At 31.3% G+C, this 26,940-nt stretch overlaps 1 protein-coding gene across 6 annotated transcripts; it reads right to left on the bottom strand.

Annotated features, from left to right (window-relative positions):
- Positions 1-58: 58 nt before the first annotated feature.
- LOC143225465 (betaine-homocysteine S-methyltransferase-like) lies at positions 59-23,914 on the bottom strand. 6 transcript variants are annotated; one of them, XM_076454932.1, is made up of 8 exons: positions 23,853-23,914; positions 18,846-18,944; positions 14,407-14,474; positions 7,691-7,875; positions 6,833-6,936; positions 2,937-3,098; positions 1,514-1,725; positions 59-717 (listed from the first exon to the last, which is right to left on the bottom strand). In XM_076454932.1, the coding sequence occupies exons 2-8, from the start codon at positions 18,933-18,935 to the stop codon at positions 564-566; spliced, it is 975 nt and encodes a 324-aa protein (XP_076311047.1). In that variant the 5' UTR covers positions 18,936-18,944; positions 23,853-23,914; the 3' UTR covers positions 59-563. The 6 variants fall into 6 exon arrangements, with proteins under 6 accessions (XP_076311047.1, XP_076311043.1, XP_076311046.1 ...); XM_076454928.1 differs by lacking the exon at positions 23,853-23,914 and adding an exon at positions 23,399-23,479; XM_076454931.1 differs by lacking the exon at positions 23,853-23,914 and adding an exon at positions 23,087-23,420.
- Between the last annotated feature and the right edge of the window lie 3,026 nt (positions 23,915-26,940).

Below are 26,940 nucleotides of genomic sequence, written 5' to 3'. Positions count from 1 at the left end.
TACTATTATTAACTACTGCTATGGTTTGCTTGCTATTGACAACTCTATAAAACAGCAATAAAAAACCAAAACAAAGTTTAGTTTATTGCTTCTTTTAAAGATATACAATGTGTGAAGATTTATACACTAAAACAAATTGTCATTCATAGGAACATTTTTCAAACAGTATTACAAAATATTGATTACTATTAACAATTCTATAAACAAATACGTGAAGTTTAGTTTACTGCTTACTTTTTCACGACATGCAGATTTAACATCCTCTCTTTTTCTTCTGTACCAGAACTTTGTTTTTAATAAATAGGAACATTTTTGATGTTTAAAACTAGAAAAATCCTCTGAGGGCACAAGAACTGTTCTCTAATAAATGTGTACTTTAATACCACTGTTAGCTAAAGTTTCATTTAAAAACAAACCACCACTTCCCTCTTAGTTCCCCCATACACTCACTGTTCAACAGAAGATGCCCATGTTTTTGGAGGCATATGAGCAATGCATCATTGGCTTCAGACAAGAAAATCAAGTTTATTAATTTACACAAATAACTGCAAGATACATGGAAATTAAGTTTCACTGGCTAGTGTTTGAAGAATTTCAGAAATTTTTTGGATGTGATATGGAGTGACTCTACAACAACCTCCAATGTACCGAACACCTAAGTCAATCCAGTCTTCCACAAAGTAATGTAGGGGATGGCTTTCAAGCTTAGGCATCCAGCTAAAGATTAAAAGGAAAGCATACATAAACTTATACTTTCTATAACTTAGTCAAAAAGAAGACATTAAAAATGTAACTTCATAAAAAGAAACTTCAATTTGAACAACAAGTCTTATTAGATAATGTTACTTTCTAGAAATTGGGATAACTATCTCTAGTTTCACACAAAACCAACAGTATTGTTAGGCTACTGCTCATTTGTGAAAATAACATTGCTTGCATTTTATCTTAGTGTAATAGGTCTTAAAAATATTCCTATAACAAACTTTCATATTACAGAAAATTGTTAATACTACTACTATTCTCTAGTAGAAAAAGAAAGTCCAGCATTTATACATGGTGAATAAAAATGATCATATTTTATATCACAGTTCAAACCTTAAGAAGAAAAAACAAAACTTGTTTTAATTAATGTGAAAGAAGATTCAAGTTTCCCACCAGAAATTAGCAGCAAGTGAACTGTCTAGATTAGTAAAATGATCTGTACCATGAGGCTTTTGACAATTCTGCAGCTGCAATGTTTGTACTTTAATGTGACAAAATATTTACTTGCTTATTAATTGCTTTAACATTGTAATTAAATCAAGCAATCGGTTACAATCACAGAATGCAAGACTTTAAAATATCACAGGCTAATAATCATAATATAAAAAATGAAATGTTGCAGTAAATTACAAAATTTGTTTTGAAACCAAGTTCTCTTTAATGAATCACTCAAGGAAAACAAAAATGAAAAGTAACACAATAAAAATAAGTTAAATATGGCTTCAAATGTCAGTTCTAGCAGTATTCTTACCCTTTGCGAGCTTCCCAAAATTCTCCACTATTTGGATAAGCTAAAAGTGGCAAGTTTTGTTTCACTAATTGAATGTCTGACAACAGAGACTGAACATAACGTGGTGGACAACAATTAACCCCTATAGCTAGTAGCTGATGCTGTGGTGCCACAGCAAGACATGACTTTACAGCTGTTTCAAAACTTTCTTGATGAGCAAGTTTATGAGGATCCTAGGTACACAAAAAGTTCAATAATTTGTTATTTTATACTTTGCAATTTTAAAGATAATTCATAAAAAGAATATGCAGGAATTGAGCTTTAAAAAAAAAAAAAATTGTGCAGTTTGTTTTTTAGACAATATTGAACTTTTAAAATATGTCTTATTTAAACAACTTTCAGATACCTTAAGATACAGTCTGTAGAAATTATTACTAAAGCCTAAAAAAGATTTGATATGAACAAAAATTGTTGTTAAACAAAACATGATAAATCACTGGTTTGCAATTTACACTATTGGTCTTGTATAGTCCAGCATATGCTTATGCTGTACGTTTTGTATTGAAACTGTACATCATAAAGTGTTAGAGATTTAAATAAAAAATTTGTACTAAATACAGTAAAACCTGTACAAGCTGGAAATATCAATTTTACAGAATTATCTTACAATTTCTTATAAGAGGCCCTCTATATGGCAGAACCTACATAACATGGATGGAAAAAAAACTATCAACTACCTCATCTATCAACAAGTAGGATTAGAACATGAGTAAGAACATGATGTTTGATTAAATATTAAGAAATTCTTGGACATTTTGTTACAGCAAGTATTGGTTAATATATTCTGTTCTTTTTTGCCATTATTATTTTTGCAGTTAAAGTAGATTCAGTATTTGTAGAAGTATATTTGTCTTAAGTGCAAAATTCTACCCTTTAAATATTTCTCAAAGAAAATAAATTTCCATCTTCCCTAATTTTAAAAAAGGGTAGCAAGGAAATAGAAATTTCTACTTCATCACATGTGTTAAGTTATATTAATGCTATCAAAATGTATGCAAAAATGAACTTCACAAAAAGGCCGTAGAATTGGCATTTTCTTTTAACCTCATGAGAAAGGCCATTAAAAATAAAAAACGGTTGAAATTCGACACCTTCAAATATTTTGAATTGAATGTCTATCTATTTTTGTTCTTATTCTAATAAATATAGCATAAATAATATAACTTTATTCACAAACATGTTACTTCTCTTGAGGAAAAAAAAAAAATTATATATAATTAAGGAAATGCATGTGAACTATGTCTAAAGCCAGAAAATCTGCAGAAGCCTGAAATTTTACTTGGTCCTGTGCAATTCCACCTTAGACAGGTTTTACTGTATTACTATGCATTTCATAAATTTTATATTAAATACAGACAATTTTTATTAATAAAGTATATAGCACCTGACAACTAAAGCTGAGCCATGCTTTTGCTTCAGGAAATTCATAGAGCAACTTCAATAATGCAATTCCTTCCTTAGTTGCAGGAATGGTTTCAAAAGCAAGGATGTCGCAGCCAGCTTCTACCAAACATCTTATCCTGGGACGATGCCAAGCCATCAGTTGCTGTACTTAAAACAGCAAGATGTATACAATGCAGATATTAATTTACTCTAACATTTCAGTGAAACCAACTACAAGTGCAAACCCACCCTACTATATTTACTGAAAAAGCTTAATTTTAACACAGAATCTTGAAGATTTAAAAATTAAAGGATTTCATAAAAAGCCTTATTTTTTGTATTAATGATCACATCTTAAATAAATTCAAGACTATGCAGTTGTAATTTATCACAAACCATGAAGAGGCAAGTTTTATTATTTTTCTTTATTCACAAAATAAAGAAGAAAAGAAGGTACATAAAATTTTTAGTTTTATACTTAGACCTAAACTAATTTAAGAACAACTTAAAAATAGATTAAGACCTTGTAGCCAAATTAATTACCATTTCTTAAATTTCTAAGTTCACATGTACCCAGTTATATTTAGCTAAAGAAAGTTTTACTGACAGGATACTGCAATGCAAATAAATGCATGGAGGGTACACTTATTTCTCTTTATAGTATAAATTTTCCTACTTTCACTTGGTGCTTTTGATAACAAAACCAAAAAGCTGTGTTTATTACATTGCCTTTCTTAATTTTTAGTTTAATTTTTTTTTCTGTAGATGTTGAACTTGAAAATGCAACTCAGACATACATTTCACGATTTATTTTAGCTATGGGATTTTTTGGGGAATACTTAAGTTTTTTGCCTTAAATTTCTGAAGACATTAACAATGATATAGAAAGGCTTTGTTACAAAATATGGATGTAGAAAACTAAGATTTATTTCAAAAACTTTTACACATGCACATATCTAGATGTTGTAATGTTGACTACATTTAAAAATTTCTTTAAAAACCTATTGCAAACTATTTTTCTTCCTACTAAATTAAAAGAGAATTATCCTCAGCTGATGCTACAGGCTATATGCTCATAAGGAAGATTTTGTATTGACCAGTATTTGACTGAATAAGTGCAATACTGGGCAAACAATTGCTAAATTTAAAATTCATGCGTGATACTGAATTGCACGTTTGTTTAATTTGCATAAAAACTATTTTAGAGCTACACTAGATTGACAGTAGCTAGTCAATAGCACTTGTTGATGACTTTTGATATCTTCACCAATAAGATGGTCATATTATAATTCCACTACACATGAAAGAGCAAGCATGTTTGGTAGAGTTTTAATTCTACTTTTCAAAACAAACCATGCCAGGCATTAACAAAGACTTGGCATTATGTACAATTTAGAATGAACCTTAACAAATTAAAAATTTCATTGTTGAACATAAAGTCAGGCAATCATGACTGATTATTCTTGTTACGAGAACACTTACAAACACTCAATAAACATCTTCATGAACTAAAAATGTGCAATTAAAGAGACAGATTCACAAGGAAAGTTTATGTTCTGAAGACAAATCATTTATAAAGTTTTTAATAGAAAACACATATGACATACAAGTACATTTCTTTTAGATAAGTTCTGTTTTGTAGGCACTTTACCAGTAAAATATCCTCTGCACAAGTAGTTTACTTGTATTAATTGCAAAAATTTTTACCTATCAATGTAAAACAGATAACTATACTTATTTTACTACACCACTTAATAATGTATCAGTTTGAGTGAAAATAACTATCATTATTGTATCAAATCTTAAAAACCAAATACTTCTAATTTACCAACATGTAATACAACTAGTAATAAACTATTGTATTCTCTCTCTCTCTCTCTTGCACATTTTCTTTGATTTCTTTTTCTCTTACCAATTGTATTTCCTACAAGTCTTAAAGATGCTGATGGTTTCTTAATACTAAACTTTACATAATCAGTTACTTCTGCCTTATTACTTTAAGTAAAGGGCAGTCTGGAAGCACTAACAGAATATTGGAACGATTTATGTAGAATGGAAGAGACAAGTGATGAAAAATGGTAACAGGAAATGCGGTTCATATAACGAAAGAAAGAAAATCCCGAGTAAAAGGAAAACTGAAAAGTTATTACAAACATGGGTAAAGATTCAAGATATTAACAAAAGTAGAAAAGAATTCATATTGTAAACACAAGAAAGTGGAGAATAAGACAAATACAGTAAAAATCAAAAGAAAAAGAAAAAAGGAAATTGCAGAAAAGCTGTCCTAGGATAAAAACATGTTTAAGTAAAATAGGTTAAGAGTTTACCAAAATACAAGTAGGATAAAAAAAAAAAAATCAAAATTAACTTCAGAGAAAATTTGAAAATAGTACAATAAGCAAAAAATTAACATTTACTCTCACAAATAAATCTAATAAAATACAATTGGCAGAAGATGTGTAAAGTTTCAAATAAAGATGAACTTCTAGTGAAAGGCAAGTCAGATTTTAATCATGTTCAAGAAATAAGCCCAGAATATTTGTCAAAAAAATCACACAAAACAAAAGGAAGGATAATTTAAAAGTGATGTTCAAGAAACTTAAAACTTCTAATTTGATATTTCAGAAATGAAATAAAAGTAAAAAAGGTGGATAATTATGACCCAATACTTTTATAAAGAGGGGAAGTTTATTCAAACAGATGCATAAATATCATAAGAAAAATTACTGAATCTTGTTGATAAATGCAAGGCAATACCAGCTAGCAAATGTTAAGTAATACAGAAATTGAGTACTTGTGTACTTTTCCCATCCATATCCATAAGATATTAATGGATTGCCTCTTATGTTCCAAAATTTTACTACACATGATTTTGAATTTGTTGAAGATGTGCTAAAGAAATAACAAAATCAGTTTTGTTTTAGATGTGGTAGCTTTGAATTCAATTGCTAAACGTGACGACAGATTTAAGGCTGTGGAAAGTTTCATAGATAAATAAGAGGGATTAATTCATTCCAGATTTTGTACTACAAAGTTTAGATATAGTCTTAAGGAAAAAATACTTTGAGAAAAAAAATCAAGTTGTTACATCAGTGGGCAAATAAAAAAGTTGCTCCAGTTTATGTTAAGATCACTTTGACTGGAGAATGCTACTTTATTTTATAGAATTTCTTAAATTCCAGTGTCCCATCAATGAAAAACTGACCAATATTAATGACATTGTATATGACCACATCAAATCACCATTCTCTGTTCTGCAGTTTCATGTTTCTTTAAAATAATGTGGATATTCTTGGGATCAGTATCAGCAGTTGTAGTGGTTTGTTTTGCTGGTGATGTAAAACATTTTCTTCTGCAGTTCCTTCTATGTTAATAACTAATTATTCAAAAATGTTTTCACTATATACAAGTCTATCTCATCTGTTAACTTTCAGGGGAATATCTATAACTTCTAAAAGATGGAAGTTGTATTGTTTCAAAATCTGGAGCACTGTTATTTCCCCCCCCCCCTTTTTTTTTTTACTTGCACAATTTGCTCTTTGTTTTAAGCTTGTTAATAAGTGACATACCTATTTCAAAAACAATTAATCATTCAGTGCTGAATGAGTTTTCTACTACACTTGCAATTGAACATTAAATTAATCTCAACATTTAGTGAGCAAATAGTTAATACAAAAAAGGTCTTCATCCAAGAATGCCTCATGTTAAATTTTGTAATAACCTATTATTGACTCAATCCAATACTTTCACATGTTTGTGACACCCAAACCAATCATTGCAACTAAAAGAAACTGAAATAGCAATGAGACTCAGAATACTCATAATTAAAATGGAGGATTTAGAAGTATAATAGTGAAATGCAATATTTACAGCACTATATTTAATAAGTCAGAGTACCTCTAATGTCATGTTGTCAACATAATTGCCAGTGTACTCCGATCCATCATGCAGAACTGCACCATAAGGACCAACAGATCCTGCCACCAAAGGTTTTGTTTTTCCTTTAAAAATAAACGGTAAAACTTCATATATTTATTTTATAGAGAAATGTCAACATCAATATTTATCATAACCAATTACCCATTAAAAACTAGCTATGAAAACAAATTGTCACAAAAGGTAGATGTCAAATGCAGGTGATAAAGAAAATTCAATCAATTCATTATTTATTCTTGAACAGCATTTTTAGACTATTTATTTTGCCAAATTATTTATGCAAGTTTGATTTTGAAATGGAGTACTAAAAATCTAATATACATTGAAAGAAGTTAAAAACAGCTTCCTTAGCATTTCACAAGTTCACTTTAATATAGTATTGCAAGTACTAGTTAGACTGGGAATATAATTACCTACTTAGTTACCAACATTTATTGACTGCACAGATAAATTTAGTATGCAGTGCATTATACATTTGATAAGTATAAATGTTATAGGCTCAGATAGCATTCAACTCAGCTAACATTTTTCCTTACATACATAAATTTCTCTATCATTAAGCGACTGAAAAAAATATTACAGGAATTAAAAACAAGAAATTCATACATAATCAAATATAACAAAAATTAATTCTGCTATGTTTTAATGTCTAATTAAAGATTTGCATTGTTCTTGCAGTTCTTTTATACTAGAAACCCTAGGGCTTTAGGTTACTGTTTAAAAGCTTGTAAAATTGTAAGATTAAATATTACAGTATTAATAATATTTTAAAAAAGCAAATACTAAATCTATTGATAGATGTACAGAGAAAAACGAGACCTGCCAGTTCCATTTGAAAATGATACTGATTCCAGAAATTTTCACAAGCTTGGATGGCTAAAGAAACACTTGATCCTATCAGCTTTTCAGCCTCTTCAACAGAAACATTAAAGTATTTTTCAAAACCTTCAACACTAGCCTGATAGCTTGCTGTTGTGATTATATCAGATCCACTCCTTAGGTAACTTGATATATGAAAAAGGCAAAAGGTGTAGGACTATGAAATACACACACACTGAAAAAATATGCAACTTCATGTAGAAAAGTCTGTTCCATGGTTTTCTTATCAAATTCTAAACAGGCATGACACCATTTCCCCCTGCCCCCTTCTATTGGAATTACTTGCCTGCCTAGTTAAAATTGTAAGTATTAGTCATATTTTATATTAATAAATGCCATATGAAATATTTATTTAATAACTTAGCATAAAATGAAATAAGAGTTAAATATCTTAATATTAACAATGAATTAATTCCAACATAACAAGTAGTTAAGTTTAGATAATACTTCAAAAACACCTTTAAATGAAGGCTACTTGGTGCTTACATATGACCAGTTGTTCTAGTAACACTGTTTGTTTGGGGAATTTCGCACAAAGCTACTTGAGGGCTATCTGTGCTAGCCGTCCCTAATTTAGCAGTGTAAGACTAGAGGGAAGGCAGCTAGTCATCACCACCCACCGCCAACTCTTGGGCTACTCTTTTACCAACGAAAAGTGGGATTGACCGTCACATTATACACCCCCCACGGCTGGGAAGGCGAGCATGTTTAGCGCGACGCGGGCGCGAACCCACGACCCTCGGATTACAAGTCGCACGCCTTACGCGCTAGGCCATGCCGGGCCCTAGTAACACTAAACTTGTAGTTTGCAAAATGTTGTCAAAAGGTCATTAGGAAAACTAAATAGTCTGACATATTTCTCTTATCTGTTGATTTTCATAAGAACTTTTCAAACTGTCAATAAACAATCTTTACAAAATTTCTACCATTAAGCATTTTTTGTTCACTAGTAACTTAAAGAATATGATCAGAAAGTTAGGTATGACAAAAAAAATCAAAATTATTTTCTATGGGGATTTTTGAGTCTTTTACTTTACCATATAGTATAAACTAAATTTAGGTTCCTATATTACTTCACTACTGTAAGAACCCAATTTGTATTTGCATTGCTGACCCTTGAATGGGTGAAACTACAGTTCACAGAAGAGAGAATATAGCCAGAAGATAATGCATTAAACCTGTACATCATATTTTTTACCATATATGAACAAAATTATAGCTTCATTTTTACTGCATAGTAAAAAAGAAAGCATTTAGAAAACAACAAAACAACCATACGCTTTGGTATTTTAAATTTGGTAAAAGGATTTGCATTTCAAATTTGCACTAATTATTAGGACAAAAGTTTTTAAATCACCAACTTGTTGCAAGATATTCTACCAAGTTAACCTTTTTAACCAACTTACTACAATATTTTAATTATACTTAGCACAACATTTTTATTAGGCTTATAATATTTTAAAACTTGCATTATGTATCTAGTCCCTTAGCAATTTAAGAATTAAAATGATGTATAAACAATATTTTGCATTCTTTTTGCCATATACATTGCTAATGACAAGTTTCACAGAAGTGAGGATTTAAGAACTAGAAGTGTTTAGTATTAGGCTTATATTTCTGTCTTATTAGAAGTACAATTAATTATAATCATGCTTCATACTTGTAGAAAGCATTCACATTATTACAACTTGTGTTCCTATAAACACCTCATTGCCAATAAGACTAGCATTAATATATGAACAGAGTAATCATACCTCCAAGTTAAAATATACAGTAAAAGTATTGAAAAGACTGGTTAATTTCTTGACAAAAGACAGTTAAGACAAAAAATGTCCTATAAATTAAAGAAAAATTTATGAAAGACAGATGCCAACTATTTCAAATGACCGAGCATAATGATTGTAGACAGAGCCATTTATCATTTGCAGCTACTAGGCCTGACCAATGTCTCTAAGCTGTTTATTATTATTATTAACTTTTTTATTACTGCTATAGATTGCTCATTTATGACAGTGTTTTGTGTATTTAATAAATAAATTTTTAAAAAAAATTTTGAAATGTTCAGAATAACAAACACATTGGTAAAACAACACTGAACATGCACAAACAGTAACCAGAAAAAGCCTTTGTGTAAGGACTAGTTTATATCATGTTTATGACACTAACTGTAATAGTTTTGCAGCTGTTTCAGCCTTTGCTTTCATGAGAAAGTCTCTGGAGGGTTGGGAGTTATAACAACATTGTCCATTTGACTGCACACACATCTTGTGTGTTATAATACTCCTCAAAACTGAGGTGCTCAAGATTGGTCTGAGCTTACTTTTGTTTTTAATCACTAAACTAAATATCCTTTCACTGTCAGCATTAGAATGGAAGATTGTAAGAATTCCAAGCATAATCCTACACGGAATGTCATACTTCTGGTTGCCATTTCTAACCTTAACTGCAGACAGCTGAACCCATAACTTGTCAACAGTTTCTGAGAAAGTATCAATTTGATAGTTCAAATCATGCCCTTCCAACTTGTCAATAGTGTCATGCTCATGTGTACTGACAAGGACAGGATACCTGTCTGTGAAGAAGCATAGAAAAGAGAAATATTTGCCAACTTTCAGTTTTGGATCAGAAGTTCATCATTTAGAGGGAAATGTTTCATCATGTAATTTGTAGCTGCAAATTAGTGTAGAAGCTGATCAGGTCCAGGTCCTTTTCATATTTAACAATGTATTCCTTGGCAACATTTCCAATGGAAACTGCCTCATCAGATTTGTGTAAGGATTCATTGTTGTAGTCAAGTTCAGTGATGTTGCCTTCAAGATATTCTGGCTTGATGGATCTGACAAGTATATTTTTAACTTGTGTAATCAGAGTTCTATGCATAATGTGTATACAAGGTTCTTCTCTTTGCAATATCAAATTGGATTGCTCAAAAAAGAGAAATTACAGACTAAAGAAAAAGACAAATAACAAGTTCATTTTGTTGTTCAAGAAAATTGTCAACTTATATAACTTGCTCCGTGCATAACTTTTCATTGGATACTTCCTTGCTAGCTTTTGTTGCCTCCTCTTTTTTCATTGATTGTCTCTTCTTTAGTTCAAGGTCAGACTGCCTAAACATATACTGAGTTATATCAAATGTTTTTGTTTGCTTTTGGAGGCTGTTGTCTTGTGTCCCTGTGTGGCTGGGAGGGTGTCTTGACCGTTAAAGTCTTGCTGCCTGACTGAGCTGCACGTTTAGATCCTTTTGAATCTAGTTTTTCCTTTTCACAGTGAAAATACTTCAATGGCTTCCACATGTCCAATATTTTGTTGAGGTACACCCAAAGTGATAGCTATCTTGTGTTAACAAGTTGTAGAATTGTTCTTGTTTCTTTGTCATACAATCCTTGAAACTCTTTGAAATGTTTTCTGCTAGCACTTTGTCCAGAAAATAGTAGATATCTATCAATATATCAGAAACTGGGCAGGGCAGTTCTCTGGAAGCTTTCTGGGCAGCAATATTCATGAGGTGACAGGCACAGCCCATGAAGTAAATACTAGGCTGTCGTCTTGAGATGTGTCCCATCACACCTTTACCCATACCAGACATAACTGAGGCATTGTCCGAAGAAAAACTAAGACAGTTCTCCCATGGAATTTTCCTCTTCGTCAGTTCGTGGTCCAAAATCTTGAAAATATTCTCTCCTGTTGAAGCTTCTTTCCATTCCACCATTGTCAAAAGAGAACAAACAATTTTTCCAAGCAAAGGTTCAAGATATCGTACAACCACTGGATGCAGTTTTGATTCATCCATGTCTGTGGATCCATCTGTGGCTAAACTGTAAACACTGTTAGTAAGTATGCTTGAAATCATTGTGTTATCTTCACAACCTAACATTTGTACAATGCTTGTAGTTTTGTTTCTAGCACAGCCATTTTTTTTTGCAATATCAGAGTCTGGGAACATATTTCTGAATAGATGTCCTGCATGATTTGCTACAGCTAGGGGTAAATTATGAGCTATGACAAATTGCATGAATATCATTTCTGCATTTATGGTTTCATATTCTGAATTCTTACTCATAAATGTCATTATCTGCATTGTTTTTGTCTTCAACTCGGCCTTTTGTTGGCGAGATGCCAATTTTGTATATCTGGAACAATCGTTTATCCCACCATGCGCCACAGAAAAATCGATGCGACAAACTGTACAAAACGCATGACTGTCACGGACTTTTGATGCAATGACCAGATATTTTGTATTATACTATTTCCTAAATTTTTTGACTCGCAGTTTGAGGCCTTTTAGATTTGCCAGAAACAAGACAATCTGGTGAACAAGGCCTCTTTTTTTTTTCCCAACTTGTGAACGATCCCATTGGTGTTTCTATGCCGCTTAGAAAACGAAAAAATACCCATCTATGCAAGCACCGATTGGCTGACAAGCACTGATGACATAACTATGGCTTCCCCCACATACCCAGTATGGAGAGGCACTGCATCCAAACTATTGGTAGATGGAGATACAAATATTTATTATTTCAAGCACAAACATGATTATTGCAAGTAGCCATTTGAACTGTCCTTTTATTTATTATTAAAAATTTATTTGCGTCTCGCTAGAAATTTTCTTCAAATGTAGCCATTTGAACTGTCCTTTTATTTATTATTACTTGAAAGGCTTATATAATATAACAATTTGGGAGTTGCAACAAGCCGTAATATTTGTCTGTACAAGCGTATACTCATTATGTATACAACAAAATTGTAATGATTACGCTCAAATCATAATGGTTGGCATCTCTGAAAAAAAAAAGAGTACTTTGAAGCTGTTCAGAGTAATTCAGTAAAAATATTTACCAGTGCATTATACCTTGCTATCAATTTATAATTATAACTAATTCATTCCTCCAGAGCAAAATTTTCCATTCTAATTCTCATTACCTGAAGTAACTAAATTATGATGATGTTACTTCAGGTTGTGTTTTGACTAGTTTCCATATTCAGATGGTTCTCAGGCAGATTGGCAGTTACTAATTTCAACAGTAAAGTTGTTTAAGTACTAAAAACAAAAGAGGTTTTCTTTATATGCATTTCTATGAACAAAAAAGAAACAAAGAAACTTGCCTTTAAAACCTCTGCAGACTGCAGGGATGTTACGAATAATCTCTTAAAATATAATTACCATCTGCTGACAATGTAGCTAGAATCCCACACAGATTGTAAGGACTGGTACAGGCACAATTTGTACTGAAATTGTTAGAGTGTATCATAACAATTTTTCTCCTCAACAGAGAGTAGCCTTGATCCATTGCCTGATGTACCACGAGAAGTTAGTGAACATCAATATGAAGGGCAGACTTGTCTTCTGTTCAAGCACCCTGGAACTTCCAACCTTGAGGAGAAGTATTTGTGAAAAGATGAATTTCAGGACAACATGATGGAAATGGTAACCCCAATAGTAGCATTGCTCTGATCAAACCACCACTCCCAATTGAAAATGCTGCTCCCGAGTAAGAGATGATCCCAAGGGTAGAAACACGTTATCTGTTGGTCATGAAAAAGGCCATCTGTGCAGTAAGAAAAGAAGAAGTGAAAGCCTGTTAGCTCTTTCCATTACTTGACGCTTGACAGGGATTGGTTGAACTCTACTTAAGTATTGAAAACAAACACCCAAACAGAGGAGGTATTGCACCTATGATAATGAGATTTCTCCAAGTCTGATAAAGAAGCCTGCTTGTGGTTTCTGAAAGTAAAACCTGTGAAATTTGATCTACTAATGGATGGGATGGAATCAGTCATCCATATGATAATGTGTGCAGACCCAAGGAATGCTAACAATAAGGAAGAAGCTCAAACAACTCCGTAGAAGACGCAAGGTGCTGAAGCAAGACTAAAATGTAAGGCCTGACAATGCAATACCAAAGCCTTGTGCACAAACCTTAGAAACCTCCAGAATGATTTTGCTATTTAAAATATGTAAATAAGTGTTTGTAATATCAAACTTGGTCACCAATTATATGATAAAAGATTCCATTGTGGAGAAACAAGGAGCTTAGATTAGTTGACTAGAAATAAATTGATAAGTGGATATTAATCTCATGTCTTCTGGGGTACTACAAATAAATGGGAATAAAGTCACAGAAGAATGAGATTGACCCTCTTTACTGTATTTTTTTTTTTTTAACACTCTTATGACTTAGAATCAAAGCTCCACTCACCATGGATCTGTTGGAGGTGAAAACAGGTTGAACAGACCATAATAAATATGATGCAAATTGAACAACAAGCCCTGAAGACAGATCATAGAGTGCCCTTGGATCCTTGGTGAAAGAACAAGATGTCCATGAAGTGACAATCTTGTTCCCCCACCCCAACACAACATCCAAGAATATGGACAGGCCCTGTCTCAAGAACCAGCAGACCTGAAAGCCAAAGGAGGGGCTCAGGAAATACTATAAGTTGACTAGAGCCAGAAAGTAAAGAAGCCAAGGCAGATAAAAAGAAGAATATAAATAGGATGTATCAATTTATGATTCCAACACCTCTGAATCTTCAGCAAATAACACGGGATGGAGCTTTTTAACTAAAAAGGATTCATTTCAATAAAAGTATAAATATTGTATTACAAGCCTTTTGATACAGTACAGTTAAAGCCTATTATTTTACAATTTTACCTTTCATGGACCCCTACAATTGACTGAGGATTGGTTGCCAGTAGACTGGAACTCCATAATGGATCATCCTGCAATTACAATTACTTTAATAATATACATTTCATTTTTCTTCGAAGTTTACAGTTAATATATTATTGGTAGCATTGTAAGATGTACAACCAACTTATCTAGAATTAAAAGCCATTCTTAAGCATACAACATGCCTCAAGAATTAACACTTAAGTAAATAAGTGCAGAAAATTTTTCGAAAACACTTAAGTATGAAACAAAGATGTCATTGTGACTACAGTCACATTCACTATCTTATACACACAACACAATTTCAACTGCATCATTTGATAGATGGTTTAATATAATCTATCAAACCAGCTAACTCCACACTTTATTAAAATGTGCAAAAGGTTACAGCTTGTAATTAGGAATGTTTTTCCTTTTTATTTTCTACAAAAGATCATTGATGGAGAAATTAATCTAATATCTGTATACTCTTCATGCTCTAGAGCAGCATTTCACTACCACTAGAGCATGACTTTGTAACTGTTTGTGGAGCATTAATTGGAAAGACTTGAAATGTTGTACAAATATATAGTAACTAACTAATGTTAGTCAGCTGTGGTGAAATATTTATAAAGATCTCCTAAGATAAGAGTACCATTTGTGTTGGTAAACGTTGTTCTAGAGTATTACTTCAATTAATGATCACATCTAATGATTAATGTTTTAACAGATGAGCTGTAACAAGTCCTCATGGTATCATAACAATAATGCATAATACAGGAAGAATAGTATCAAAACTTGAAGCTGTTACAGTAAGTTTATTATTATTATTCCACATTTGACAGTAAGAAAATACACTATTAAAAAACTTCATGAACACAAAGAGGTGACTATGGAAAAATTACTGGTATGTGGGATTAATTGCACAGTAGAGCATTTACTGCAATATGGTGCTACTAATTACTATGTATATTACACTTTACAAATGCTTGCAGATTTTTTTTTTTTTTTTTTTTTTTTTTTTTTTTTATAAATGGCATGATGCCACCTGGCCTTCAGGTAGAGCAAATACAAATTTCATACACTTTCTGATCTACACTGGCTAACTGCTTGGACTCCCCACAAACATGAAACAGTTTAATAATATTGTTTAGGATAAGTAAAAACTGGTCACCTTAAAAGATTTAGGTGCTAAACCTATAGCAAGTTATTATTCTTACAGATTTAATCCGTTGTATTTGTGACGAAAGCATTTCTAGCATTTTTTATATTTCATTAAAACATATTTACAAGTATTTTCTGCAAGTTGCAAAAAGTCTTACACTGTTGTCAAAGTGTAATTTACTGCACAATATTGAATATCAAGTGCTTAGTTTAATATCATTTTACCTAATACCATAAATCAGAAAGAAAAGCATAAACAAATTATAAATCAGAAGACTAAAAAATTAATTAGTTTTGGATGTATACATTTTGCCAAAAGCAATGTTTGTGCAATACTGACAGCACATAGAGCTTTACTAACTCTAAACATTGATACAAGTTGTAGGAAATGTTTGACCCAAATTGGTATTGATGAAAGAAACTTTTGCAACATCACATGCAAGACTTAATGGTAGAACCACTACCATAGAACAGGTTCTACCAAAGGTGGGTACCAAAAGGCAAAGAAAGTTTAGTGACAAGGAGCAATTACTTAGACCATACTTGGGTTTGGAAGTGTTAACAGATTAAAACTAATTACCTACTATATATATTAAAATATCAGATACTTACTTTTGTTTGTTTTTTAATTACCTCTTCAAACTCTGCAAGTTGCAAGTATAACTAATATATTTGTAATACAGAATAACCAATTTCTATTTAGATTTCTTAAGGATTATGATTGAACATTGATTAATCCAATGTACCAAGTACTGATAGTGGAAATTTCTTATTCCATGCAAAACAAAAACAAAAAAAATTTATATATTATGGTGTATTAAAATTTAGCTGTATAAATCACAAAGCATACAGTGTCTAGTTTGGACAAGTTAGGGTTCTTAATGCAATAATGGTGTATTATCTGAATACACATTGTAGTTTTATTCTCATTCATTCCTAATGGTTTAAACACTTTGCAAAATAAAATCATAACTATTAAAAGTTTTAATTTTACAAGTTGATGTTATTTAAATTATGATGTTTGATTTTTATAGCTAGTATTTGAATAAAATGTCCAAAATGTTAACTGAAGTAAAAAACCTGAGTATTATTTGCCTGATAATACCCCTCTGAAGCAGAGTAGTTACAGATACAACTCTGACAACTCCAACATTACTATAAAAAAAAAAAAAAAATGCTTATGAATATTTAAAAAAATATATATATTTGTCTGGAATAATAATGACAAACAAATTTAAACAGTGCTGCACAAGGTTAAACTAAAGTTTCAGAGATCATGAGAGTAGCATTCCTGTTAAACACAAAAATAAAACAAAACTTCTTTGAGAAGCTTTTATATTTGTGGGAAATAGATTTAAAACAAAATGATAATCCAAACCCAAAACATTAACTGACATAACAATTAAAAATTCAATATGTAGTAGAAGTTAAAGCTGCATTTGCACTGGAAGATCTCTGCTTGTAAAGACAAGTGACACCTTCAAATGATATTTCTTAAATACCATGAGCTAAAGCTGTTGAAAGCACGTTTCTTAGTGGGCAAGTACTTTCAAAAATCACCCTAAGCAGAAAACTGAAAAATTTCAATTAGTGTGAATGAGTGCGTTTTTCTCTTTTTCCAGTTTCATATGAGAGGGTAATAAAATTTTGGGTTAGGCATGCAAGCTTTAGCAATACATGCCAAATGGGAAGTATTACAATTGAGAATTTTCTGCCCCTAAAACACCAGGGGCATTAGAGGTATTAGAGCATTAAGTAGATATTGAAGAAAATCATTACGAAAGTCATACCATGCACCATAATAGTGGTCCATAATGGGAATAACCTAGAAATTGCATACATTCTAACAGACCCTAAAAAAGCAAAAACCATCTTAAAAGTCTGACTTTTTCTTGAAACAATACCCAAGACACTGATAATAGCAAAAGGGTTGATTTTCCCAATTGTTAGACAAAATTCATCCATTTGCTCTTTTAAAACAAAATTTGCTGTTTTACTTTGTGTCTACATTGCTTTCTCTAGCCACTTCAGAAAGTTCTCATTACGTGATTACCATAGGGGATTTCTCCACCTCCACAACAGAGTTTATTCTACAGATTTTAGGAAATTGCATTTTTTTTTACCCATATTTTTGTTTCACGAGTCTACAGCAAAATTAGCAAAGTATTTTGTATCAAAACCTAGACAAATGCTAGGTGAAATACTAAATGTTCTTGACTTATTTAAAACATTGATTTTGAATTGAAAGTTGATTCACGTCATTATAAATACAAAATATATAATGTTGTTGTGAGCAGCTTCCTTTATACTCTACACTTGCTTAGACATGTATTTACACAAACCTCAGATAAAACCACCTGGCTCAGTAAATACTAAATAATGGTCGGGTGGAAAAAGAACCACTGCAGAAGTAAACTGTTGAAAAATATAACATTCATGTGAATGTATATGCACATATGTAGTTTAAAATTTATTATCCATAAATGGACATAAATAATCTTAGGAAAAGAGAAACAAAACTGGAAGTGGTATTTATATTATTTTCTTGAACTACATACAAATCCTTATTTTTACTCCATATTTATAATACTTATCAATTTTAGTGGAGTCAGAATATTGATTTGTGGCTTGAAAAAATAATGTACATGTTAATTCCAGCCTAGTTTGGATACTTTTTATTTAAATGGCCCTAGTTGTAAGCTTAAAAATATAAGCTTTGCAATTTGATTCACTTGTTACGTACTTTTTAAAAGATCCTCATTCCCATTTTGAAGTTCAAACAATTTGTTTTTTACCTTGTTCCCCATACCTACTGATAATGCCTTTAAGTACAATGTCAAAAATAAAGTTATCACACTATCTCTTGATAAATTTCTCATCAGTAGAATGAACTGCTGGGAAAGTTAAGTGCATCAGAAAATTTTTGGATATAATAAATATTAGGAAGAAATGAAGTATGCTTTCATTTAAAATAAGCAAAAATTGTAATTGATAATTATTTTGGTTATTAGAACATGTAAACCAAAACTCTGAATCATATCCCAGAAGTTCCTTACAGTATTTTGTACTCGGCAGCTGTTTTATGTGAAATCTGCCACTTCAAGCACTGTAGTCAACCTGATCACTTACAACCAAGTGAATTATCTTAATAAAATAATCCTTGTAAATGAAAACAAAACAATGAAAGCAAGTACCAACAATATAAAATTTCCACATATATTATAAAAGTAAAAATAGTAAGTAACCTGTAAAAACCAACTGCAAATTAGATTACTTACATCTAATTGAAAACCAAAATTCATTAATTCTGTTGCAAGACCACCATCCAAAAGTTTTACATGTTTTATAGCTGAAGATATGCTGGCCATTATTTCCTTCTGAAAAAAAGAAAAACAAAGACAAATTTAAAAGTTTATTTGTATGAATAAGTAAGTTATCAATTAACTTCACGAAATAGTTTCAGAAAACATTTCTTTGAAAGATATCTGATTAGGGTTAAGCAATTAGAGGAAGTTGATAATTGGTTAATGACTAAACTCATTAATTGATTATACTGAACTGACAAATTGTTCTTATATGAAATTTAGATAAGTAAAATAGTCAAGAATCATGACAAAACAGAAAGGCTAATTTTCATCAGTTGATTAATTGTGCAAGTTTTGACAATAACCCTTTATCAACAAATGCAGTACAAAATACAAGTTTGTTTACACATTTGAAAATGTCAACTATTTATACTATAAATGTTTTATGCTGCATGTATACATCTTCACAAAATTTGTCAGACTTGGTAGCGATTCCAGCTTTTGTATATAAAAATTCAGTTTGTTCTTTTTACTAAAGATTTGCTTGTGAAAACAGCATTTTGTTACAAGTCTGAATGTAAAGAAATTCCTGTCAATTAAAAAAAACAAAAAAACTTTGTATCAAAAATCCAAAGTATTATTTGCACAATCTCTAACACCTCCAAAATACATTTCAAATATTTATTTTTTAACAAAAAACTATTTTGTCTGTTGCTCTCTCTACCATAACTATCAAAAGGTCTCAATTTCAACCTCATAACCATCAAGGAAAATTAGGAAATAAATATAAAGTATGCTTTTATCTCCCATTCTAAAATAACTACAAGTTACAAGATACTTTAAACCTCCATTAATTATACTAATGTTTTTTTGTTGTTGTTTTTTCTTAATTATACTGAGCCCTTCCAGTTGGGCTCAGTTAGCAATACAGAAGTTAAAATGACACAACAAACATGCACTCATGTTACCATATCCAATAATATAAAACTGAACTTCATCCTTACAAAGTGACCAGTCTTTACAGTTTTAGAAGACTAGTATTTTTTAAATCAAATTTGTCATTATTATGAACTGTATATAGATAATTACTATTACCAAAAAAAGGTCTTAAAAATATTTTTAAAAACAAGAACAGCAAATGAAGTAAAGCAAACAGTTCTCTTCTTGCCACCTTTGAGCTTTGTTGCTGCTTACTGTAGCTTAAGACTTCAGAAATTTTGCATGTATAGGATGTGAAACAGTTTTAAGGTTCATATATTTATTGAATAACCAAACAATCATAGATTACTATTAATACCACAAAATTCCCCTAATTTATTAAGCTTGGTTACTAAGCTGCATTTGAGTCTAAAGTAATGCAAAATTTTTAGTGGACTAAAAACAAAACATTCCTTATTGAAATCTTGTTTTGAAGGAATGAAATGGCATCCTAACAAAAATAACCAAGAGAGCTACAAGAAGGACATTTTAAGCTTTGAATTGATTACTCTAGTCACATACACAAGTGAGTGCACATAAGGAACTATTTCCAAAAATAGTTAGGAGGCAAGCAGGGCTACTGTATTCAATTCAGTATATGAGCAATATCTCAGACAAATAGAAAAAGACTTATAATATAGCTTCTTAATATCAGTAATTTGGGTTTCCAATTTGTACAAAACTACAGGCTATGTATTTTGATAAACATTCAATATGAGCCAGTGGTGCATTCAACATACAAGACACAAAAACTGATGTTAAAGTTTTTTTTGTTAATTTATGTGTACTTTAAAAGTTATGAAATTTAATAATGTACAGTGTTCAAGTTTAAATTTGAGTCTACAGTCTGCTGCAAACTTATGGATGAATTCATAAAATGGTGGTTCAATAAAATTTTGAATGCAAGTTAACAGATACAGTGACATGGTCTTTGACAGGGTTAATTAACCTTAACCTTGAAGTAATAAAAAATTAATGAGAAAAAGTTTCAATTACATGGCATGTTGAAATAACTGAAAACCGTAATAATCAAATTAATAAAAATTAGTATTTCTATTATGTTCATTAGATTAATTGATTTAACAATTTTTAATATCAGTTATTTCAAGTGACAGTAATCAATTTATCAAGTTAATCTGTCAGCTCTAAATCCAAGTTGCAAGTGCTCAAATCCCAGTCGATAAAAGTACCTTTATATTGCAATAGAAACGATTTATGAAACATCAGGCGGCAGATAGGGTTAACAAATTTTTCCAATCGTAATGCATAGCATTTTCAAATAACATTTGTTATTGTAACTCCTTTACCATTACACACAGTGAAATACAATTATAGTTTTATAGCAGCTGATAAAACATTTTCCACACACAGCCAAAGCAAATTCAACTTTAGCTTTGTCACAGAATTGTAGTTGTATAGCAATTTGTCAGCTTTCTTGAATCTAGCAGATTTGTCACAATGTCAGTCTGCTTGACCCACATGTCAGGTTTTGTTGTTTTCCCCCCAGTAATTAATAAAAGAGTGCCTACAGTATTATGACCAACTAAAACACATTCACTGTTGTTTTAGTTTTTTTAAATTACTCAAGTGAAACAAGTTGTGCACCATTTTTCAAAACAGCAGCTTCTTTCTTAAATCATAAAACTTATCACTCGCATATTTATTTCTGCAGATAAATACAGGAACTTAGTTTACCAGCCACCATAGTTCATGCACAAGCATAAAAAATGATAAATGTAGTAATAGTATTGTCTTTTGCTCAATTTGAAGAAAAAAAATGAATTACTGTTTTGAATAAGTGCAAAACATCTTAAAATTATAAATCACATTTTAACTTTTCCCTTCCACAACATTCAATTATGATAAAGTATCCTACACAAAGTAAAGTTTATCATGAACACAAAATAAGTGTACAAGAAAAAGAAGTATTTAAAGTGAACAGGGCATTTTATATGAAAGTTAAAAAACAACAACAAAACAATACTTTTATGCTGCAAATGTAAAAAAGCTGAACATCAGAGGCACATATGGATTTGAGAAAGAAGAAAGAAAGATCTAAATTCATTAAGCTTTTATTCTGTACACTCATAGCAATTACAACAGCCCAAGGCTTCATTGCAAAGATGCTAGTCTTCATAACTCAGATTCACATGCTATTATGATTAAAATACAAAATATCAGTTCATATTTTAGGCAAAATATATTCTTAATCCATAGGCAATAAAAAGAGTTAGGCCATTAATTACTTAAGTAATTATCCACGAACACTGATTGGAGACACAAAACTAGTTAATAAAAACCACAATTATACTGATTAAATGTTACAAAATAAGTTATAGTTTTCCAGTTAGTAGTTTTGGTCATTCCAACCATCCAGTAATCCACTTATGATTTTTCATTATTGTTTTTGACTAAACGACTTTGTTCAGCTTAACTAATTAGTATTACATTCACAAAGATAACTAACCAAATCAAGATTAGACTTTCTTGTTACTACAACTATATTTGTTGTTAAGCCAAAGCTCCAGTTTAGGCTATCGGTGTTCTTGTCAAATCAGTTATATAAACCTGATTTGTAGCATTGTAAAATATTTTACCTTTGCCAACTCATGAGGATAATTTTTCTAGTTATTTTGCGAGAATAATGAAAAGATTGAAAGTAACTGATTAATGAGGTATGCAAATAACCGATGAGCCAGTTCCACAAACTGGCTCATCATTTTATACATTTATAGAACTTCAAATGAAATTTCATATTTACATTTTCGGCACCTAAAGACTTTGGTATCGTCATTACTGGGATGAAAGTATAACTACAAACTTACAAGCTTAAAAGCACGTACATAAAAATAAAAAAAAAAATTATGAAAAAGAGTATTACTTTCAAATTCCAAAGTCAAATATTACTCAGTTATTGTTAAAACAATCTTCAGCGTATAAGAAGAGTTATATTAATACAAGTTATTAAAAACACGTTACAGACTGAGATAGACAAGGTTACCCTACTTTAAAAAAAAAAACTTAATACACTAGAGTCTGTTCTTTTTTCAACAATTCGAATTTTGGGTTAAACCAGGTAAAAGTAAAAGCGTAAGGGTTAACTTTAGTTTACAGCCATTACAGTATAATTTCATACGTTCTTCAGCAAACTACAATAAACATAACTTTTGAAGTAAAATTAATGTTCGTCCTTTACGCCACATTACTAAATTTTCTCAAATTTAATACATTCTTACCTAAATAAACACCTTACCACTACCATTAAGCAGTAACCACTCGAACAATTTCACTATCTGATAAGTTTTTGTTATTACTAAAAAGTGTGGCTTTACCGACACTAAAAACAAGTACGTAGTTTTTACGAAAGTTCCATTCTCGCATAGCTATTTATTATCTTACGCTTGCCCTTATAATTATAATACCGTTGATTTTACATATTTTTATGCACAGATAGTAATAACCGTAAACTTCAGCATTAAATCTACTTGATTATACTTAATTATACATATGAAGCTATAAATTAAAAGCGTGTAAATATTTAACTCAACCCGATCAGCAAAAAATAAAATTTCAAAGGCTGAACTTGGGTTTAGGACATTCGCTCTCAAGGTCATATTTGTGGAATTTCGCTTTAGCGCAACTTCATCCTTGGCCAGGCTTAGGGTTATGAGGTATAAACATAGTTTTTGTAAATTTCGAAAAATGAATGACATGAACTTCTGTGAATGTCCATATACTTCTAGGATCATGCCACTCACATTGTTTTCATTATAACAAGAATGTTTTATTTTTGTAATAAATAACCAAGTTGAAAAAAAACAACAACAACATATTTTCAACAAATATTTACAATTCAAATGTTCGTTTTATAATATATGAACATATAATAACTTTTTGCATTATTATATACCAACACAAGTATTTTCCTGCCTAAATCTTATTTTAAAGCCATAACAAAAGCTTAAGAATAAGCTTATGAACCGAGCTCATACATTCCCTTACAAATTTTAGAAACACACTTGAGTGACATGATTTAACAATATACTGTGCGCCCGTCGTATATGAGTGACGCAGTCTATTACCGTAAAATACGTCACTCAAATATAAGCGACGCGGGAGCGAAAGTATTAGCGTTCCTAGTAATAGTTAATCACTTTCTAAACGTAACTTTCGCTATAACTCTAATGAATGCAACACTTAAAAGAAACAAACAGTTATTAAAATTTGAATATCAATTGGCATAGTGCCCAGCATGGCCAAGCGCGTTAAGGCGTTCGAATCCCGGTCGTACCAAACATGCTCGCACTTTCAGCCGTGAGGACGTTATAATGTGACAGGCAATCCCACTATTCGTTGGTAAAAGAGTAGCCCAAGAATTGGCGGTGGGTGGTGATGACTAGCTGCCTTCCTTCTAGTCTTACACTGCTAAATTAGGAACAGCTAGCGCAGATAGCCCTCGAGTAGCTTTGCGCGAAATTCAAAATAAACCAATTGACATAACTCGTATAATTATCCTGTTGTGAACTTTCGATAGTCAGCATGAATTTCTCTTAAAATAAAATATAATATTTTCAATTACAGTTACAAAGTGTTACTTATTATCAATACATAAACGAGTTTTAAATGCTACTATGTCAGTAAAGAGTAGAATGGTCCTAAATTTAAAAACTGTCTCGTAAAACAGTTTACGTTTTGTTTTCGCTTGGTGCAAAACTGCTTAAAAATTTAAATTAGCCTGATTTCAGAAAACATCTCTAATTGCGGATATTAGTTATTTCCAAGTGTGTATTTGTTTTTGAATTTCGCGCAAAGCTACACGAGAACTATCTTCGCTAGCCGTGAAGGTCAGAGATCGTGTTTTATAATGAAACTATTTAAAAAAAAATACTTCGATCGACTGTGTGGAACGACAAAAACTAGGCACTTGTTAATTAAGGCTTGCTAACTGGAAATCATTGTAATTATCAATCATAATTATATCTTAAATAGATGGGTACAATCTGAAAAGAGGTTTATAGAAATATTGGCCCAGGTAATTGTATGTACAGTTTAATCATGTATGTTGAAATATAGATTTCCAAGTTGATTCTTGTATAATTAACGGAGTAAGTCGAAGAAACAGGTTGAAAACGTAATTGAACAAGAAATCAAAGTCATGAAACCTGGCTATATACATATATATGCTGGTTTGCATGCATCATTGTTCACAGACGTACTTGTTTGGTTTTACGACTATCATTGGTTTCATTCGTTGTATGCGGTAATTCGTTTATATAAAAAGATTGTAAATTGTGGCTATACATTTTCAAAATAAATTATCCACCCTACAAAATCAAAAAGGGATTACAACGTCGTGTTTATGAGTTTTGAAGATCCCAAGTTTTCGTTTCTTGTGATGTAAAATTTGATAATGTTGGGATTGCGTGGTAGAGACATTTTGTTTATTTACTCACGAATGTTAGCCTCTTTAATTGAAATAAAGCTTTAAGGGTTACTTTCCTTTACTTTTGCAATGAAATATCACTAATAAATACTAAGTTTGTTTGTAGAAAAATACCCAGCTCAGCGTGTGGGAAAGCCTACTTGTGCATAAATACTTTTAATGCAACCAAATTTGGCTAATACGTAAGAGTTAGATGGAAAAAGAGGATTCTTATGCATTATATCTACAATGTGTGTCATGAGTTCCTTGGAGTTTTGTTAACCGACCAAATATTTTTTCTTTTAGAATCAAAATTTGGTGTGTTATTTCACAGAAAAATAAAACACCGAAAATGTACTGCAAAATGTGCTCATCTACAGTGTATTAATTATAAATAACTTATGTATGACAGTGAGATTATTTCAATCAAAGTCATAAAACAATATCTTTATGGAGCCGAACGCGGTTTTCGCGTGTCATAATGAAGAGTTGGAAATTCGGTTCGCGTCCCGTTAATGCTAAGTTAAAAGAAATTGATTGAAATATTGTGCTTTGTATTCTCAGACCATGAATTCATTTTACGAATGATTATAAAATCTCAATCTTCGGGTTTTCAAGAGTAGCCCAAGAGTTTACGGTCTGTGATGTTGAATAGTTGCATTCCCACTGATCTATCATTGCTAAATAGGGATGGCTAGCGCAAATAATCTTCGAGTACCTCTTCCTGAAATTTGATAAACAAACGTTTTATTTACATTTATGTCTAGATCTGCCAATTTCCTACACTATTAAATCTATATGGGGTAATTTGCTGTAATATTGCTTAGTAAAAGGTTATTTGAAAATTGACGAAATTTTTAAGAAGTTTAATTTAGCTTAGCACAATAAATTAATTATATTTTAGTAATTCTCTCAACTTCATTGAGATCTGTAGCATTTTATGACTTCAATATAAATGTATATAAAACACTTATTTTGGGAGTGAATATACTAGTAATTTCGATTATATGTTATTTGATTAGAAGTTTTAATAACTAGGAGTAGTCTTGATTAGCTCATCGATGAAGTGATGTCGTCCGATCAAACAAAAGAAAGTTAAATAATATTATTTAATAATACAACCACTAATTACATTAAAAAACAATGCACATGATGCACTTGAATGAGGGCTTGGTAAGCACAAGCAGCAACTTTTAAATGTTTCGTCTCCACATGATAATTTCGTATAATCAACCGTCATGCTATAATCGTACATCACATAGCTGTTTCAGTAGGCCCGGCAATGACCAGGTGATTGAGGCACTCCACTCGTTATCGGAGCGTCCCGGGTTCAAATCCGCGTCTCATCAAACATGCTCGCTCTTTCAGCCGTGGGGGCATTATAACGTGACGGTCAATACTATTATTCGTTGGTAAAAGAGTAGCCCAAGAGTTGGCGGTGGGTGGTGATGACTAGTTGCCTTCCCTCTAGCCTTACATTGCTAAATTAGGGACGGCTAGCGCAGATAACCCTCGTGTAGCTTTGCGCGAAGTTCAAAAACAAAAACAAACAAAAATCGCTAGTGCAGTTTGAAACCATTGAAGATAAATACATTCTTAAAAGAGCTTCCACATTAACATCTTAGAATTTTTATCTTGGTTACTGGTTTTTCACTTTTGGGTTAGGAT

Source organism: Tachypleus tridentatus, chromosome 9 (assembly GCF_004210375.1).
Source record: "Tachypleus tridentatus isolate NWPU-2018 chromosome 9, ASM421037v1, whole genome shotgun sequence".
NCBI lineage: Eukaryota > Metazoa > Arthropoda > Merostomata > Xiphosura > Limulidae > Tachypleus > Tachypleus tridentatus.
This window is presented reverse-complemented; position numbering and strand designations above follow the sequence as displayed.

Coding starts and splice junctions, on each gene's coding strand:
- LOC143225465 (XM_076454928.1), bottom strand. CDS start 23,464: ATGACCTTGAGAGCGAATGTCCTAAACCCAAGTTCAGCCTTTGAAATT. Junction 6,937..7,690: donor TTTTCAAATGGAACTGGCAG/GTCTCGTTTTTC, acceptor TTATTTTTAAAG/GAAAAACAAAACCTTTGGTG. Junction 1,726..2,936: donor GGCTCAGCTTTAGTTGTCAG/GTGCTATATACT, acceptor TTGTGTACCTAG/GATCCTCATAAACTTGCTCA.